This window comes from Andrographis paniculata, unplaced genomic scaffold (assembly GCF_009805555.1).
Source record: "Andrographis paniculata isolate CXL003 unplaced genomic scaffold, ASM980555v1 Contig62END, whole genome shotgun sequence".
NCBI lineage: Eukaryota > Viridiplantae > Streptophyta > Magnoliopsida > Lamiales > Acanthaceae > Andrographis > Andrographis paniculata.
In genome coordinates this window covers 5,818,064-5,836,624 of record NW_026137598.1, presented here as the reverse complement: position 1 = coordinate 5,836,624, position 18,561 = coordinate 5,818,064, and the positions used below count along the sequence as shown (strand labels likewise).

The following is an 18,561-nucleotide window of genomic DNA, read 5'->3' as shown; positions in this document are numbered from 1 at the left end:
AAACAAATACAACCTGAGTTTGTCTGTTTAGTTATTTTTTCAATATAATTCTTCGAATATATATAATATATATTCTATCATCTTAATATTTAATATAAAATATTGTTTTTATATAAGTAGTACGATTCAATTCAATGTACATTTTACATAAAAAAAAAAAAAAGAATATGTTAAACCAAAATACCATACAAAAAACATTTTGTCCTATTTTATTTACATTATTTAATTTTTATTTTTTTTTTTTGACAATTTGTTACTATTTTCCATTTTGAATGATCTTAAATATGTATTTAAAAATATTAAACAAAACAAAATATTTTTAAAATAATTATAGAAATTTTGGGATGTATTTCTTTATTATATCCCCTTCTTAAGGTTAAAGAGATCATTGTTTTATTAAAATTGAATATAGCTTATATAGTAATATACTAAAATATACTTATCAGTATATTTGTATAAAAAACACTGATATTCGTGTAATAATAATAAAAAATAAAAATATTTGTAAAATAATGAGATTATTTTTTAAAATGGTATTAATATTTTGAGACCGAACATAGAAAATGATATTGTTATATTAGAATGGAAAGAATATTTTGTTGTGGAATAAAAAAATATTATATTTATAAAATTGGACTTGTGAAACAAATACGAGAGATTCCTACGTCTGACTTTTTTTGTGTACGGGATCAAGTATTTAATCATGCTAATTTATTTTTGACCAACTCTTGCCTCTTCCATAATTATACTAAGGTCTGTTTAATTTCAATTTAATAATAATAATAATAATAATTCTATATGGACCACAAGTTAGGCAAAATTGGGCCGAAGAAATTGAGGCCAGCCCATTAAGGCCCAATAAGTTCAACATTTAATACAGAGCATAGAGCTCCTTCGTTCCCACGTGCGATCAGATCACCCGACACTAGTAGTAGCCACGAAGCCAGCCATGTGTTAGCCGCTCAGCTGTAGCGGCTAAGCCACGCCAAGCCAAGCCACGCCACATTTTGTGACTGTGTGTGTGTCGGTCGTGCTATTGGTAAATAGAATAGGTTATAGGATAGGGATGGATATATATTAGAGATAGGATCCTCGTATGTTATTGTCTGGGAAGAGACAAACATGGAAAAACCAAAACACACCCAAATTAAGCAAATCCAACAAACACTAATCATAAGGGTTTGTGAAAAAGACATCCTTTATTTCACTAAATGCACATACATTCATTCGTACGGACACATTTTATTTTATTTTTAGAAAAAGACCCATGGCTATATGAAAGAAAGAACCAATTCATGCCCCTTATTACGCCTCATTTTATTTATTATTTATTATTTAATCTACAAAAAAAAAAAAAAAAAACACCCACAATGTTTGGAGGGCCTTTTACACTTGCACACATCTTAGTTACACCTTACACTCAACTCCAAGGCAACCCCAACCACTCTAAGACCCCACCCCCACCCCACCCCACAAACAAAGCTCAGAAACTTTTACATTAATTATTGAATCATCATCATCTTCTTCATCATCATCATACTCTTTTCATAATTTCTAAATTTTCAACACACACATGATTCTTTCCTTCTTGAAAGCCCCTTTTAGGCAAAAGGCTTTTCTTTTCTTTTCCCCCAAAGCGCGATCAAGATTCAAGAATCAAGACAAGACCTGACCAAAAAAAAAAAAGAAACAGAGGTAAAACATTAAACAAGCAAACAAATCTTGCAGTGTAAAATGCTAATGGGATTAAACTACAGTGACCTAACCAGAGGCCATTAATGGCGGCAAACAATCAAAATTTAAGAGGGCCTGCAGGGCACACCACACCAGACCAAACCAGTACAACCACAACTGCCCCTCAGGGCTTTCCTTGGAGTAGCATTAAAGTCTTTTCTTTTAGTTCTTCATCTCATCTTCATCTTCATCTTCATCTTCATCTTCTTCTTTCTTTTTTTTTTTTTAGGGTTTCTTAATTTCAACCACAAGATTCGATGATGACGATGATGATTTCCACACACAGATTTATACCCCTCAAAAAGTTACCCAATTTTGCTCTTCTATGATTTCTTCCCTCCCTCAAAAATGGCTCATCACTTCCCCATCATCATCCTCTTCCTCCTCCTATCTTTCTACACTGCCCTCAATTTGATCGCCAATTCCCAATTTCATTCGCACCCCCAACACAAATCTCCCAATCGCCATTTCCTAACCTTCAGATTCTTGAAAGAGCTTCAGAAATTCAAATCCACTAATGTGCAATTTCCAAATTTACTCCCATCGCCGGCGCCGGCGCCGGCCATTGCTCCGGCCGCGTCTCCACTCTCCCCCCACCCGCCGTGGCACCGGCGGCGGCGCCCATTGCCGCAACCCCACAAACCAGCATCAGCAGATCATCGCCGGAGTAATGGCGTGAGTAAAAGAGCATTGGCAGCTGTTCTTGTGTCTAGTGCAATAGCCTTTGCGCTGCTGCTGCTGCTCGCCGCCGGAATCTTCTTTCTCCGGCGCCGGAGATTCTGGCGGAAGAAGAAGAAGAATGTAGCGGCGAGGATAATTAATTCGGGGAATAATTGTAATAATAATAATATTAATAAAAGTGTGTCGAAATACGTGAGCTCGCAATCCTCCGTGAAGAAAGTGACCTCCGATCCAGGCCCCGATCTTTTCTACCTCGACTCCCTCGAATCGGCATTCCAATCCCGAACAAATTGCTACCCAACCTCTGGCGCCAGCAGAGAAATCTCAGCCGTCGATGATTCAATCCACGGCTCTTATTCGTCGCCAAGCTCCGATCGGATAATCCCGGCGCCGGAATTTGAGGAGGATAAGATTGAGGCTTCATCGGAAGACGAATCTTTCCACTCTTTCTGCGATTCCGAGCTTTCCCATAAGTCCCTTTCCAATGCTTCTAATTCGTCTTTTACAGAGAATTTAGAAAATTCAGCTAAAGAAGTTAAGAAAATGGCAGCGCCGCCGCCTCCTCCTCCTCCTCCTCCTCCGCCGCCGCCGCCGCCGCTGGCTACCTTAGTGAAAGTGAAGTACAATGTAGTTACCTCATCGGATCCAAGCTTGTCCGAGACAGTTGCGGCGGCACCGGCAGCTCCTCCCGGCATTCCTCCTCCGCCTCCTCCGCAGCAAACAATTCCATTTGGGAAGGACGGATCGCCATTGCCTAAGCTCAAGCCTCTGCATTGGGACAAAGTGAAGGCCGCGCCGAATCGAACGACGGTTTGGGACAAGCTGCGATCGAGCTCATTCGAGTAAGGCCGAATGATCGATGATTCTCGATTGAATCATTCTATATGTAACTTCGCGATTTCTTGCAGATTCGACGAGGAAATGATCGAGTCTCTCTTCGGATACAATCTCAACAACGCGTCAAAAAACGATGAAGCGAAGAGCAAGACACCTTCGCCGAACAAGCACATCCTCGAGCCTAAAAGAATCCAAAACTTTACGATTCTATCGAAAGCGTTGAGCGTAAACGAGGAACAAGTTTGCTGTGCATTAGTCCGAGGTATAAAGAAGTTGAAACTTTTCCGTCCCATTTATTAGAACATCGTTAAGTTTAACGAGCAAAAGATTAAAACAGGGGATGGCTTATCTTTGCAAGACATAGAAGCGCTGTCGAAAATGGTTCCGACAAAGGAGGAAGAGGCCAAACTAACAAATTACAAAGGCGACGTGTTCGATCTCAGCTCGGCCGAGAAGTTAGTCAAGGCGATGCTCAAAATCCCTTTCGCATTCCTGCGAATTGAGGTGATGCTCTATCGAGAAACATTCGAAGACGAGGTTTTACACCTCCGAAAATCTTTCTCGATGCTCGAGGTCAGCCTAGAACGAACAATTGGCTCGAGTTAACTTTTAGTTGAGGTCATTACGTAACGACATTCCTCATATTTTTATCAGGAAGCATGCAAGGAGCTTCGATCGAGCCGGCTCTTCCTAAAGCTACTCGAGGCAGTCCTCAAAACCGGGAACAGGATGAATATCGGGACGATAAGAGGAGGGGCGAAGGCGTTCAAGCTCGATGCGCTTCTAAAACTCGCGGACGTGAAGGGAGCAGATGGGAAAACGACGCTCCTACATTTCGTCGTTTTAGAAATCATACGATCGGAGGGAGTAAGAGTCTCGGAGAGTATTATGGGCAAGATTCATATCAAAAGCACGGGCTCAAGCTCGAGCGTGCAGGAAAAAGAAGAAAGCTACCGGATCATGGGGTTAGACCTCGTCGCCGGCTTGAGCAGCGAGCTATGCAACGTCAAGAAAACAGCCACGATCGATCTCGACGTGGTGGCGAGCTCGGTGGCGAATTTATCTGACGGCATGCAGAAGCTGCAGCATTTAGTTGAAAAGGACATTGCGGCAGAGGAGAAGAAGGGGGGATTTGTGGAATCGATGAGAATGTTTGTGAAATATGCGGAGACGAAGCTGAAGGAGCTGCGGGAGGATGAGGACCGAGTGATGCGCCAAGTTCGGGAGATAACCGAGTACTTCCACGGCGACAAGTGGAAGGACGAGGCGAATCCTCTTCGGATTTTTGTAATAGTACGAGATTTTATGAGCATGTTAGACCATGTTTGTAAGGAGCTGAAAAGCTCGAAAGGCCACCGGAATGGGAACCCGTTGGCGGCGAGTTTCCGGTAGGTTGCTGGCGGCTTGTTCTGTAGTTTTCTCTGCTCTGTATATTCATGGCAGATATGGAGATTTGTTTGTGTGTATTGACATACTTAGTCTGGAATTCATTGTTCTTCTGATGAGATGGAAAAAAGGGTTTCTTTAAGCTGTGGCAGATAGAATCAGTAAATGAGGTTTATGTTTTCCGATCGTGTATTGAGTTGTTGTAGAATATTGATTTTAGGTTAAAATTGGTGTAGAATGATTTGATTGCATGTAGAGTTAATATTAAATTTTGTGATACAAATTTGGTTTGAATTGGAATATTTGTAATACCCGGGAGGGAGCTGAGGCATGCACAAGAGAGTTGGATAATAAATTCTAATTTAGGAAAATAATAATGATAATATAGTATATTATTTATATTTATTGTCCAACGTCTAAAAGATACAGAGAACCAGAGTTTAAGCTAAATATCCAACAAATTAGATTTGACAAGATAAATCAACGTCTGATGTTTAGGTTTGAATAGACATGCCTATATATTTATGTAGGAGTATGGTGGCATATTTGAACATATACACATGTAATGAGTGTATGGAAGTGTTTTGTTTAGTTTGTTTGATGGGGATACATAGTGTGGCATCATTTTCATGTTCATAATTTATAATTTATAACTCTCCTCCCTCCCATCATTTGTCTTTCTGCTGCAATATAATATATATATATATATATATGTGCCTCAGTCGCTGCCAAACATGCACTCATTCCAATTATGGGATTCTTTTGGAGTTTTCTCCTTGGCAGTGCTTTAGTGTTGTGTTTTGTTGGGGCATACTATATTCAGACTGATCATAATGGTAATGAAAGACCTACCCAAGTCCTTTCTCTTTTGAATAAGGAATGAAATAATGACACAAATTTATATGATATCCACAACTTGAATAACATGCAGCCACAACACAGCCTAATTTCAATGATGTCAAAATTTAATGACCTGAATATACCCAAATGCTGAAAGCTATCAAGCTAGTAGTGTGTGGATATAATATCCTGAGTAATAAAAATAAACAAAACAATAATAATAAAACAAATTCCATGGTCATGGTAAAACTAAGCTATTGTTTACTTGAGAATCAAGTTAAATATTTATCAAGGACTATTGATTTGTATAAAAATCAGTACATGAAACTGCAACTTGATAATAAAAGAGCTTACCAAAAAGCCGGTGGCCATGAGTTCAAAGCTAAAGTGATATTCCTGGCTGTAAATCCAATTTGAATCTAATCTACAATAGAGACTCAAATTATGTGCTAGATTGATTGGAAAAAGAAAGGGATATGGAATATGAACACCACAAACAATGATCTTATAAGAATAGGAAAGCACACAAGAATATAATAGGTGATAGTATAGTCACAATAATCTAAAAGATATATCCATACATTTATATATAGCTTTACCACCTCAGACATGGAATTCACAGACCTCATACTACTTCATGATATATATTTAGTTACATAGTCTCGGATATAATTTCACCTCTTCACTTCTCATAACACCACGTAATAATGCGAGAGTCAATATAGTAATATACCACCTAGAAAGTTACCCAACTATTGTGAACAGCTCCGACATACTTTAAATGCTCGTCCAGAATATTGATCCACAATGACAGAAGAGGGTTTAATCTCGAAGTTGCTTCAGTTGAATCTCACCTGTCAAGTTGTTAGAAGTTTTAAGTAAACATGCAACAAATATTCTTAACATAGTGCACGCCCAAAGACATTTGAGTTAATGAAGACACATACGGAGGGAGAAAGAGATCTTGATTGGCTCCTGCTGGAACTGCGCGCTGGACTAGCATTGACACGCCTGGGTTGATGATCCTGTGCCGTGTAACGGGAAACAAATTTCAGTGGGTATTGCAGATACTAGTATACTCGACATTCTTCTAGACAAAGTTATATACTCCGGCAGAAATCATTGTAACTAACACTTACAGATAAAGCTGGAGGTCCAGATCTTGAGCGAAACCTGCTTGTATCCAATTTCAAGTGTAAAATTTCAGTAAACTCTGTGATCCAAGGAACTTGAACAATGCCCATAAATAATGTAAAACCCAAAAACAAAAACATCGGATGCATTCAAGTTCCAGCTTACAGGAATCTGAACTTAGATCCTACTTGTTTGTTGATCAAAGTGACAAGTACAATAAGTAAGCAAGCAGTAGACAGCAGAAGTTGTTCCTACTAATTATCACAAGCTGAAAGTGAAATATTGTCACAGAAGTTCTATATCAACCCGCCAAGAGGTTAAGCATATTATGTAATCAAATTCTAAGTATCTGAGAATATGGCATCAGAATGTTCTGATTTTTTGTGTAACCTCCAATTTTATTAGAAAAGTGCTATTAGTTGGCTATTGGACATGCATACTTGCATAGCATCACAAACTTCAATTTACTATATGTTTCGCTGCAATTGCTTACCAACTTAACAGAAACCTGCCAGAACTATCTGAGTTGCATGAACTTGAGCACAGCATATCATCAAGTTCCTAACATGCAGGTCCCCAGATCGGCAGATCTCTGTGCAAATCATAATCTAGCTACATAAAAGAAAAGAGAGAAGAACAAGGACAATTTTTTCACAATATGATATCATAATATAAGAAATAGAAAACCCCTTCAAAAAAAGCCCTCATATTTCTCCATAAAGATAAGGCTGTTCCAGATGGGGAAAATTTTCAACCTCTAGCAATGTAAAATCCAACAAAGAGAACCAAAATTTCCATTGCTACCTTCAATCAACTTCTTGGAGAAGATAAATTGTGCCAAAATATCTAGGGTTCTTTCATCCACGTTAAGAAAAATCAACGCATTCAAAAAAGTTCCTGCTTAGGGGTATAAGAAAGACAAATGCTCACTGAATGAACATCAATCAAGATTCTTTTCCTCATGTTCAAAAAAATCAAACAAATATAATATATATGTATAAAATCCTTCTTTAGCAATACAGGAAAAACAAGGAGCTCAGTGAAAAAACACTTCAGCCTTTTAAAATCCTTTCATATAAAATTTGGAAGAACACCAATGGTTATAAACCAAAAACAAGGTTTGGTCGCTCTAAGACAAATAATGCAGCCTTCCACATTTTAAATAGAGAATATTAAGATCTCCAGGAAATATTAATGCTTCAAACTAACCCCACATGCACGGAAACTGCTAGGGGACATTCATAATATATTCCCAACAAACAAGTTCCATATTCCCATATGCCATCTCACTACAGATGTTTAATATAGTACCCTACTCTGAAAGATGGGACAGTGAACCATAAAAAGATAAAAATACATTCACGCAGCAACACAACATTGGAGCCAGAAACAGCATGCAATCATACAACATAATCTTCACTCCATGCAAGAATGGAATTCCACAAAATAAACCCAGTAAATTAATTTGCCAGTGATGGAGAAGACTATACCCTGATTCCGAGTGAGAAAGTGATGCAGATCTTGACACAGATGAAACTGATTGAGATGACCCGCGATAAGAGTATTTTTCTCTGGGAGAGGCACTGCATAATGGATCCAGTCAGTGCAATGTGAATCACACGATATATATATATATATCTTACCAAATATTACCTTCGACTACGGCCACTATATCCATAGCTGTGGCTGGGACTCCTGCTTCTTGAATAAGAACTACTATAGCTCCTCGAATAACTTCGTCTGCTATTATACTCTCTTACCTAAATTTTACAGATGTATAAAAAAGTAGAAACCCAACCCTATCAGAGTTCAATTCACAATACAAATTTCTTTTAAACATCTAGGGTCCTTACCCTTATGTAAGCACGAGAAAATTGATTTCGAAAGAGAGAATCATCAAGCTTTTTTATCTGTCAAATAGAAAACAAGAAAGTCAATAAGAGATGTGCTAAGAATAATAAAAGAGAAAAGTGACATTACAAATCAAATAAATAAAGTGACTTACTGCATATTTCATATCATCATAATTAGTATAGTCAACAACTCCTTGTGTGCCTGAAATAATTTCACCAAACCATAGTATCAGGAACAGTATACCACATTATACTATATCAGGTTGACTAAAAAAATACAAACTGAAAATTGTAGCTTCCATTGTAGGCCATCCACATTCCAAGTTATTGATTAAATAAAATGGCAAGTAACATATATTGAGTGATATGATGTAAAGCAGCAGGAAGATGTTGGTATTGTGGCAATTAATCAATATTTATGACAAATATAAACGTCCAAGAACCTACATTGAAGACTTCAAAAGTGAAACATCACAATCTCTCGAAAGATAAAACACAATAGTCTTAAAGCCAGTTAAGCAGATGAGTAAATTTGAGTAGTACTAAGGGAAACAAATGCATCAGAAGGAAAACAAGGTTATCTTGGGACAAATCAAAACAGGCCTCCGATCCACTCAATTAAATATGTTTTTACTCAAATTCATATCACTTTCACATTGTATATCCCAATTATGCAACTAAACAATTTTTAATCAAGCGTTTCAACTTCCAACATATAAGAAGTTTGAACCAACTTCATTTTGGCATAATGGACGTCAAAATTAGGAAGGAGGATCAACCAACCTAATTATCACAAAGGGAGAAGGTGGGGGAGGACACAATTAATCTTATGCTTGAAACATGTTTTATGCTAGTAATGATAAGAAGATTTATCTATAGAAATTGGAGAAGCATTTTAGAGATTTTTCTGCTTACCATCACGCTCGCGGTAAACTTCTGAGAAACAGACATCACCAGCTCGGCGCATGTGGTCCTGTAACCAAAAATAGTAACAAGTGACAGATGGGCAGTGAAAATGCAAAAATGAATCTTTGTTGCCTCCTATCCTTCCATTATCTTTACACAATGGCAAAAAACAAGGAGCTCATTACCTTCAAGTCTTGCCATGAAGCAGAGTAAGGAAGCCCAGTAACCAAAACTGAAATCACACATAAGAAAAAGTCAGCAAGCAATTCTTCACAGAATAGAATCTAGTAAGCAAGAAATGCTATGAGGTTCATGGTTACACACCCCTATAATCAGAACGCCTTGAAACTCCACCGCGATTGCTTCCACTGCTGTAACTACTATGATAATCATATGAAGCCGATCCTCTTCCTCCATGGGCAAGTTCAACCTATGTTAAATTAAAACAACGATATCATTTTTTTTATCATTATTATTGTAAAAAAAAAAAAGAAGCATAATCTAAACAAAAGACCAATAATGATTTAGGTGAAAACTGACCCTTAATCGGTGGCCATCAAATTTATAGCCATCTCTGCCACGGATGGCATCATCAGCATCTCGAGAATCTTCAAACTGAAGCACAAGTTCAATTAAAAAACTTTATTTGACTTTCAAATGAATCAATGGAAACAAATCCAAATTCTAGTCTTAGATGATTTGGCCTACCACCTTGGAAATTGCCATCCTCTGAGATGCGGCAGCACATAACTGTATCAACTGCCTCAATTATTAAAAGATAGCTTACCTCAACAAAAGCATAACCAGGTGGTCTAGGAGGAATTTTCAAATCGATATCCACAATTGGGCCATACTGCAATGAAACAAGAAAGTTAAGATTGCAAGGAAGAAAATGCTTAAGATACGTAGATCAAACACCTGGGACTGAATACATGAAAAGATGGCGCCACAACCAGTCGTATAATATCAGAAATGAAAAACCAATCCTATATTCAACCAATATACTTAAATCAATTATGACATAAGTGAACTTCTTTAGAGAGACAAATCTTTGGTACATTTTTTAAATCCACATGTTATATGATTGGATACACAGAAAAATGTAAAGTTGTGGTATCCAACGTTAATATTACAATGTCAAAAGAATTAATACTAGATCTCATGCCTCAATTCAGTTGAAAATACAAAATTATAATGATGGTTTTCAACTTTTTACAGAAGAAGATAATGACAATTTAACACACCAAACAACCAAATACAGAACACAACATATCCATTACTGGTTCCTAGGCAAATAGTGAAATTTAATTCACTTCAAGTTAAGTAGCAAACCTTGTAAAACAAATCTTCAACTTCACTCTCACGAATATCCCCCGGAAGATTACCCACATAAATAGTTCTGCTTGAGCGGTTAGTCCTCCCTGAGAAGTTCCAAAGTTTGAATCACTACAAAGAAGGTTGCAAGTGTGCATATACACAATTTTCAAGACAAGAAAAACTTTCTCCCAGCACAAACAGTTCATATGATACCAGTGCTTGAGGAGTTTGATAAAGATAAAAAAAGACAACTAAGTTGTAATCTAACTCCACCATTCTAGAAATCAGGTTCATCTTTGGATGATGACTCACAAGCTTAAAACTTAAACGTGATAGTTCATCCCATAAAACACTATCACTATGGTTATGGTAAAAAATGGGTCCGAGAAGAAAATATATGCCGTGTTTATAACATCATAGCATATCAAGTAACCAAGATGTGATACTATCGCCACGTACATTGCTTATCCAAATATGTTCACTGTAATTTCTGCTGAGATTCGAAGCATCAATTCACAACTTATTAAAGTTGAATACCCATTCCTCCCAAACTTAGCATTATTTCACAACCCACTATTATGAACTTCATGCCAATCTAAAACTCTACTATATACTATAATGTATGTGAATCATAAAAATATACATGACACTATGCCTCTCTTGAAACTATCAAACATGACACTGTGCAGAAAATATTATATGCATATAACGCAAATGACCAGACCTTTGTACTCATAATCCCTTGACAATCCACTACGGCCATTCTCACTGCTGAAGCTACTATAATGGTCATGTGATGATCCTTTCCTATCACGTGCAAATTCAACCTGCACGAGGATAGTAAAAAAGAATGTCAAGATACCCAAACAGGTTTTAAAATTAACCTAGTACATTATTTAGCATACCCGTATTCTATAGCCACCAAAATTATAGCCATCACGGCCATTGATGGCATCCTCAGCATCACGAGAGTCTTCAAACTGAATTGCAAAAGTACCAAAGAAGCTCATGAGAAATCCTCACAAACAAAATGCCCAAGTAAAAAACTCCAGTCAACTATATCCTAGAAATCCTCTTTGACATCATGCAAAAGTAGCTTACCTCAACAAAAGCGTAACCAGGCATTCTTGGAGGGGTTTTCACATCAACATCAACAATAGGTCCATACTGCAGGGAAAAAAACCAATAAGAAAACAATTACCAATTAGGAACACCTATAACCTCATTAATTAAAACATAAGTACATAAATAATGAAGATTGCTACGCACTAAAATTTCGTTCCTTCATTCCTTTGTTTCTTCTTCTCATTTCTTAATTTTCTCCAAGTCTTTTCACCTCTTTTTAGGTTGTCTATAAATTCACATAATGTTGTTGTAAGATTCCATTCAACATAATTTAGTTCACATTCACTATGATGAATGTGAACAGATCCACAAAGCTCTAGTCCTAAAACCAGCAACATAGTGTCCAAACATGTACATAATATTGAAAATGTGAAGTAAGGAATGGTTAGCTAAGATGAGAATAACAATCCTCATAATAATTTCCAATATTTTCGAGTGTGTAATATATTGTAAAGTTAAGCCTCAATGCTTTTTTATCCTTCATAAAACATCATTTGTGTGTGTGTGTGTGTGTGTGTGTGTATATATATAGTGTAAGGTTAAACCTCAACACATTTTTTTGTTTTTTAAATCCTTCATAAATTATATTGCTTCATGGATCAAAAAGAAGAAATAGACTTCAAAGTTCCTCAAAAAGAGGCAAATAGTGCGGCTACCAATTTGACAAGCAAATGTGATAGCACAGAACAATTCAAAACCAGTGCTCAACAAATATATGCAATGTCATTGCTTTGAAACAAAGAGGGCTTTATAAATTGTAGACAAGGTATAACCTTATAAAACAGATCTTCAATTTCACTCTCACGAACATCCCCAGGAAGATTGCCAACATATATAGTGCTGCTCAACCGGCCCATATTGTCGTGTATAATCTCTGACTTAGCACTGTGAAATGATATGTCCAAGTCAAACTTTCTCAGCAACATTGAAATTAATTTCAAATAATATGAAGGTAATAGCAATAGCATAACTTACAATAATTAGAGTAAACAAAGATTAATATGCTACCAAAGCTAGGATTTTAGAGGGAAAAAAAACAGTATATCAACCATGTCACTCTGTGATTCACAAACAAGTTCTACTAAATCATACTCTTTACGTGTAAAAGTCATCATAAAACACAATTGAACCACAAAAGTACGTAGTAGCTTCTCTTCTCCAAAAGTCAGACAAATATTAAAACACCAAATGAAATAAATAAATAAATTTCTTTGGCCTAAATTTCCACATAAAAGAAATAAATAAAATCTGAAATCCACTGAATTGCTATACAACTGAACAAAATGAATCCGTAGTTGTAATCAAATAGTTGGAACATTCAATCACTCCAAATTAGCCCAGAAAAAAATAATAATAATAATAAATAAATAAATAAATAAATAAATAAACAATCAACACACAAAGGCAGAGAAAAGAGCATCAAATATAATTTCATCCAAAAATAAAATAAAATAAATCATATGAAAATTCCAACTCCATGAACATACCTTCACCAAATTCGCTACCTAATGAATAACCAAAAGAAAATTAACACATAAAACAGCTTACCTGCTTCACGCACGATCTTCCTCTAGATTCTCGCGAGTTCTAGAGTTCTAAAGTTTGGCAGTTTTGCCGGTACTCCTCTATATATATAATTTGTGACGGAATCAAATATATGGAAAACAAGGGGCGCTGTTCCATTTTCATTGGCCGCGGCCACACAGGATCACATCACATGCACCGGGTGCTTCAACTCCGACACGTGTCATATTTGCTTTACAATTATTCTTTGGGCTGCATTTGTTCAACTACGGCCCATATTATCTCGGCCCAGGCCCAATAATGAAATCCTCAGTCTAATCACCATAAATTCCTATCTTCTCCGGCTGAACCGGTGTCGCCGCCGCTCCATCTTCCCACGACTGGTAAGCTTGCACTCTCTTCGATGCGCTCCATTCATGGAGTCTCCTAGGTGATTTATCAATGTGCTGTTATTGGTCTTTGGTTGTGGAAGGAGGATTTCGGATACAAGGCAGAGATGAGTAAAGCAGTACGGAGCGGCGGAGCTCCGAAGGGTGGGAAGAAGAAGGCATCAACGTTCGTGATCGACTGCTCGAAGCCGGTGGAGGATAAGATCATGGACATTGCTTCTCTGGAGAAATTCCTCCAGGAGCGGATCAAGGTCGGCGGGAAGCCCGGGGCACTGGGGGATTCTGTCACCGTTACTCGCGACAAGACCAAAATTTCCGTTACAGCCAGTGATACAATCTCCAAGAGGTGACTTCATCCTCTATAGCATTTTTCTTTTTCTCACGATGATAATAATTTTTGGTTCAGTTGCGCTTGATCATCTGTTAATGGTTGCAATGAGTGAGTTAAAATGGTAGAATAGTAATCTTTTACGTCCAGCATGAAATTAGGTTCAAAATTGGTTCTGATTAATGTTCTTTCTAGTTAGATCTTGTTGCTAGATCAGTTGATTTAAGTAATTGACTATGAGTTCGATGAAATTTGGTTGTAGAGTAATTGAGAACACTATTTGCAGGAATTTGACATAATAAATAATAGGCTGTTGTAATTCATACTTGCCACTCTGCATCGGCTGTGCTAAGGATATAATCAAATAGCATTACTTTTTAGTTGAAAAGAACATGAAATAAATCGGATCATCAATAACATATACTATCTTCTTGGTTCAATTAGCATAACCTTTGCATGAATGGCAGACATTAATATGTGCATCATGGATTAATCTTTTTATTGTTATTGTTCTCACTACTTCAAGGTAGGGTAGATGTCTTTGCCCTTTCACTTTGCAGTTGGGTAGAGGATGAAGTTGAGAACTTGTATAGGTTTTACTAGAACGGCAGCCACCGATCTGTACAGCTGTTAAACTAGTATAAATACTGTTGTTTCGAAACTTTTGTGTTAAAACTTCACAAGAATTTTATTACTTCTAAGAGTGTAGAATCCGCGGCTATGATGGATAAAAAGATACATCAAATCAAAGAATTTGGTTTTATAACTTCGACCCTCAACCGGAACCCCTTACCAAGCTGATCGGCGAATTGGAACTTACTTGGGTCGGTCAGCTGAGCCGAGCACTTAGCCTGTTTTGTACACCCATTCTCTTCAATATTGTGTTCCTTGTTTTCATCCATTGTATGTTTGGATATGATGATCAGGTACTTGAAGTACTTAACCAAGAAGTATCTCAAGAAGAACAATGTTCGCGATTGGCTGCGGGTGATCTCTTCGAACAAGGATAAAAATGTGTACGAATTGAGGTACTTCAACATTGCTGAGAATGAGAACGAGGAAGATGAGGATTGAGGCACTTGATCGTAAGAAAAAGATACTTTTCCATAGTTTTGCTTTTGTTAAGAGATCTTGTTTCTCAGATCGAAAGAGTTTTGGTACATTCTCACAATTGGAAGAAAATGAGGTTATCTTTCCTTATTTTTGGGCCTGTATTAAATGTGATATTTTGTTTAATGAAACATATAAAATACCTTGAAAAAGCAAAGTCATGTTATTTATTACCATGAAAAAACACCACACCTCACCTCACCTCACATATGCACATTCACCTCTTATATCTTATACATAACTCACTACTGCTTTCCTTACACTCCTCCAAATCAAAACACAAACACACCAACAGTCGTCATTGGCTCAAGAAGACAACACACACATATACACGCACAATAAATACAGTGTTAATTACAGAAGACTACCGTGTGATCCTCTTGCATCCATCGAGCCGAGGTTTCCTGGCTAACGTTTAGCCTCAAGAAAACGAACAAAAAAAAAAGGTTGTCGCCTCAAGTCTCACATGTCGTAAGGAGGAGTAGGGCTCCGTGGTCCAACTCCATTAGCCTTTTCGTATGCGAATGATGCTGACCTCCTCCGGAACCGATATGCCTGATCTCTTCCTCCACCACCTATGCACATCCAGAAAATTTTTTTTTTTTTTTAGGACAAGTGAATTTTTTACGAGTCAACAATTCAATACAACATATTACATAGACAGCAATCTTTGCGGTAAGCACCAACACCCTCCCCATATCACGCTCAAAAAGAATGTATAAATTAACAAGAAACAATCCCCAATTGGCAAGTTGATACAAAATTACAATTAAAACTATCTGGATCGTGAGATCACACATATCTAAACTATGCCCTCAATTATTGCAGTAGGTAATACTTCATTATCAAAAGGGTGTGTCTGATTTTTGAAGCACTTCCATGGTTGAAAAGGACTTCTAAGCAAAATTTCTTGAAGGCAGAACATATATTGGCTGACCATCTTATCTTATTTAATTTCTAATTGCCTCATAATAAATTCATTTGGATAAGACAATCCCATCAATCCCAAAAGATAACAAAAACAGTAAGTATATAATATATGGACTATATATTTCATTATTTTATTTTCTTGAAATTTTGGAATAATTCAGGTTATTAAATTTTGGAATAATGTGTTAGAAATAGAAATTTACCTAACCCTAGACGTGTGGGCCCCATCCCTTAGTCCCTTCTGTCCCCGCACTAATATTAAAAGTTGAAATTTTCACCCACCACGTCAAATTACAATAGTACCCCTAAGCCGCCATGATGAGACTGAAATGACTATCATACCCCTGGAAGCGACAACTAAATGACTAAACTACCATCGTTCCCGCTGCGAAGATTCTTCTAGAGCGTAGAAGAAACTTTTGCAGAGGGGCCACTATACTGACGACGGTGGATTTCAGGTTCCACAATTATTGAGCATCGAATGTAGATCTTACCGGCGAAAGGAGATACCGGCGGAGTAGATCCGGCCGGCGACACCGGCGGCGAGTCCTTCTGATTAGGTTTCACGATCATTATGCTTCTGGTCACCTTCACCGCATCCTCCGCCGCTGCTGCCTCTTCGCCGAACGATTTCCGGTTGCTCAAGACATCCGACGACTCTGCAACGCCAATTCACACATGATTTCTTCAGCATCCGGTAACAAATCGTTAAAACTCTTAAACACATCTTTTCACTCGCATAATTCTACGGCGTTGAAACGAAACCGTCTGTTTTCAAACAATTATTTCACGAACACACAAAAAACGCGAAGGATTTTGTTCGGAACTCGATTATCAGCTGTTTTGAATTTTACGATTCCGTAGAATTTATTCAGTTAACTTAGATAGTACTATTAGAATCACGAAACCCTCCCCCCATCCGGCGAGAGATGCGTACCCTTGCCGGAGCTGGTTCGGAAGGTAAACGTAGCGTTTTTCCTCAGTTTCCCGAGGCCGCTGTCGGGCGGCGGGCCCGCAACGGTGTCGTCCCAGAGATGGTCAAGTAATCCCATGGGGGAACCGGCGCAGGTTAGCAGTGAGGATTTTTAATTGCTGCTGTGCTGCTGCTGCTGCTGCTGCTCTTTTAGAAATGAGTAACGGAAGATTGAGGGGTTATTTATGGACAAAGGGGCGTTATAGATCGAGCACTATTTTGGATAGGGACGAGACGTGAGCCGTCGGATCAGATCTGGGAGCATGATGGCGTGACGTGGCTAGATGATCGAAAAGCACTTGACAAGTAGATAAAGATCTGCGTCAGGATGCCGTTGATGCATCTCTTTGCACGTGACACTGCCACGTGTCGGAAATCGGCTGCAGAACGTGATGGGTATTTATGGTGTTTGTAATACTCCTTCCCTCTCGGATATTTTATCCGCGTGACAGTAAAGACAAGAATTTAGAAGAAGTATAATTAATAAATAATTAAAATATATTAGTGAAAATAATTATTATATAATAAAAATAATTATAAATTAAAATAATTAATTAGTATAATTAAAATTATAAATTAAATTTTTAAAAATAAAATTAAAGTGTATAATTATTTTTAAAAAAAGAACGTGACAAAATAAGTGAGACGGCCGGAAATAAAAATATGGACATGAAAAATGGAACAGAGAGAGTAATAAATATGTTGTTCCTTTTATTACCCATCCATCCCTCCGAAATAATTATACTACTTCTGTCTCAGGGGAAGAGCAACATTTATTTTTTTGTACGTAGATTATTTTAATGTAAGTAATATATTGATTTATAGTGAAAAAGAAAAAAATATCCCTATTAAATTGTGTGATATAAAAATAATAGTATTTATGTTATATATTAAATATTGTAAGAATATTAATTATGTTAACTATGTAATAAAATTACTAAATAAGGAAATAGTATTCTTGTTTTGTGACAAAAAAAAAAAATAATAATAATAATATCGTTCTTCTGGGATGGAGGGAGCATCATTTTATATATATATATATAATTCATGTAATATGTTATGACTTTATTAACTAACAATTTTATTATTTTATTTTAATAAATGATAATTAATTTATCATTTCTTTTCATCATCTTATCATTTTTAAAAAGTAATTACTTTTTTTATTCCATGTAATTTGTCTATATTTTTTATTTTTGTTCGTCTCACATAATTTGTCATTTTTTTTCTAAAAATATAATTATACATTTTAATCATTTTAAATTTTAAATTTTAAAATTTTTTAAATTTTAATTAAATTATTTAGTTATCTTAATCTTAATTTATAATTATTTTTATCATACAATAATTATTTTTACTAATACACTTATTAATTACTTACTAATTATATTTTACCTAAATTCATGCATCTACATTAATATACTCATATTATATAGGAATGAGGGAGTATTACTTTTCGGATGGAGTATTATTTTTTTTGTCTAATAAAAATGA

At 36.6% G+C, this 18,561-nt stretch overlaps 4 protein-coding genes across 10 annotated transcripts; 2 read left to right on the top strand and 2 right to left on the bottom strand.

Annotated features, from left to right (window-relative positions):
* Positions 1 to 1,662: 1,662 nt before the first annotated feature.
* Positions 1,663 to 5,567, top strand: LOC127261325 (formin-like protein 11). Of its 2 annotated transcripts, none has more exons than XM_051289632.1 (4): positions 1,663 to 3,257; positions 3,324 to 3,514; positions 3,611 to 3,825; positions 3,907 to 5,567. In XM_051289632.1, the coding sequence occupies exons 1-4, from the start codon at positions 2,083 to 2,085 to the stop codon at positions 4,642 to 4,644; spliced, it is 2,319 nt and encodes a 772-aa protein (XP_051145589.1). In that variant the 5' UTR covers positions 1,663 to 2,082; the 3' UTR covers positions 4,645 to 5,567. The 2 variants fall into 2 exon arrangements, with proteins under 2 accessions (XP_051145589.1, XP_051145588.1); XM_051289631.1 differs by having other exon boundaries at positions 3,590 to 3,825.
* A 439-nt stretch (positions 5,568 to 6,006) lies between these two features.
* LOC127261326 (serine/arginine-rich splicing factor SR30-like) lies at positions 6,007 to 13,568 on the bottom strand. 6 transcript variants are annotated; one of them, XR_007840889.1, is made up of 19 exons: positions 13,362 to 13,568; positions 12,587 to 12,698; positions 11,790 to 11,855; positions 11,594 to 11,668; positions 11,413 to 11,515; positions 10,704 to 10,792; positions 10,159 to 10,224; positions 9,912 to 9,986; positions 9,696 to 9,801; positions 9,557 to 9,603; positions 9,381 to 9,438; positions 8,618 to 8,667; positions 8,466 to 8,522; positions 8,266 to 8,372; positions 8,103 to 8,195; positions 7,106 to 7,224; positions 6,618 to 6,651; positions 6,426 to 6,503; positions 6,007 to 6,332 (listed from the first exon to the last, which is right to left on the bottom strand). XR_007840889.1 is itself a non-coding variant. In XM_051289633.1 (18 exons), the coding sequence occupies exons 2-18, from the start codon at positions 12,668 to 12,670 to the stop codon at positions 6,318 to 6,320; spliced, it is 1,206 nt and encodes a 401-aa protein (XP_051145590.1). In that variant the 5' UTR covers positions 12,671 to 12,698; positions 13,362 to 13,568; the 3' UTR covers positions 6,007 to 6,317. The 6 variants fall into 6 exon arrangements, 2 of the variants coding, with proteins under 2 accessions (XP_051145590.1, XP_051145591.1); XR_007840888.1 differs by having other exon boundaries at positions 7,106 to 7,220; XR_007840886.1 differs by having other exon boundaries at positions 7,106 to 7,204.
* Positions 13,569 to 13,616: 48 nt separating this feature from the next.
* On the top strand, positions 13,617 to 15,623 carry LOC127261328 (60S ribosomal protein L22-2-like). Its single transcript, XM_051289637.1, has 3 exons — positions 13,617 to 13,720; positions 13,810 to 14,072; positions 14,981 to 15,623. Exons 2-3 carry the CDS (start codon positions 13,834 to 13,836, stop codon positions 15,126 to 15,128), a joined length of 387 nt encoding a protein of 128 aa, XP_051145594.1. The 5' UTR covers positions 13,617 to 13,720; positions 13,810 to 13,833; the 3' UTR covers positions 15,129 to 15,623.
* LOC127261327 (dormancy-associated protein homolog 3-like) lies at positions 15,305 to 17,229 on the bottom strand. The gene is made up of 3 exons (XM_051289636.1): positions 17,032 to 17,229; positions 16,589 to 16,753; positions 15,305 to 15,739 (listed from the first exon to the last, which is right to left on the bottom strand). The coding sequence occupies exons 1-3, from the start codon at positions 17,144 to 17,146 to the stop codon at positions 15,627 to 15,629; spliced, it is 393 nt and encodes a 130-aa protein (XP_051145593.1). The 5' UTR covers positions 17,147 to 17,229; the 3' UTR covers positions 15,305 to 15,626.
* Between the last annotated feature and the right edge of the window lie 1,332 nt (positions 17,230 to 18,561).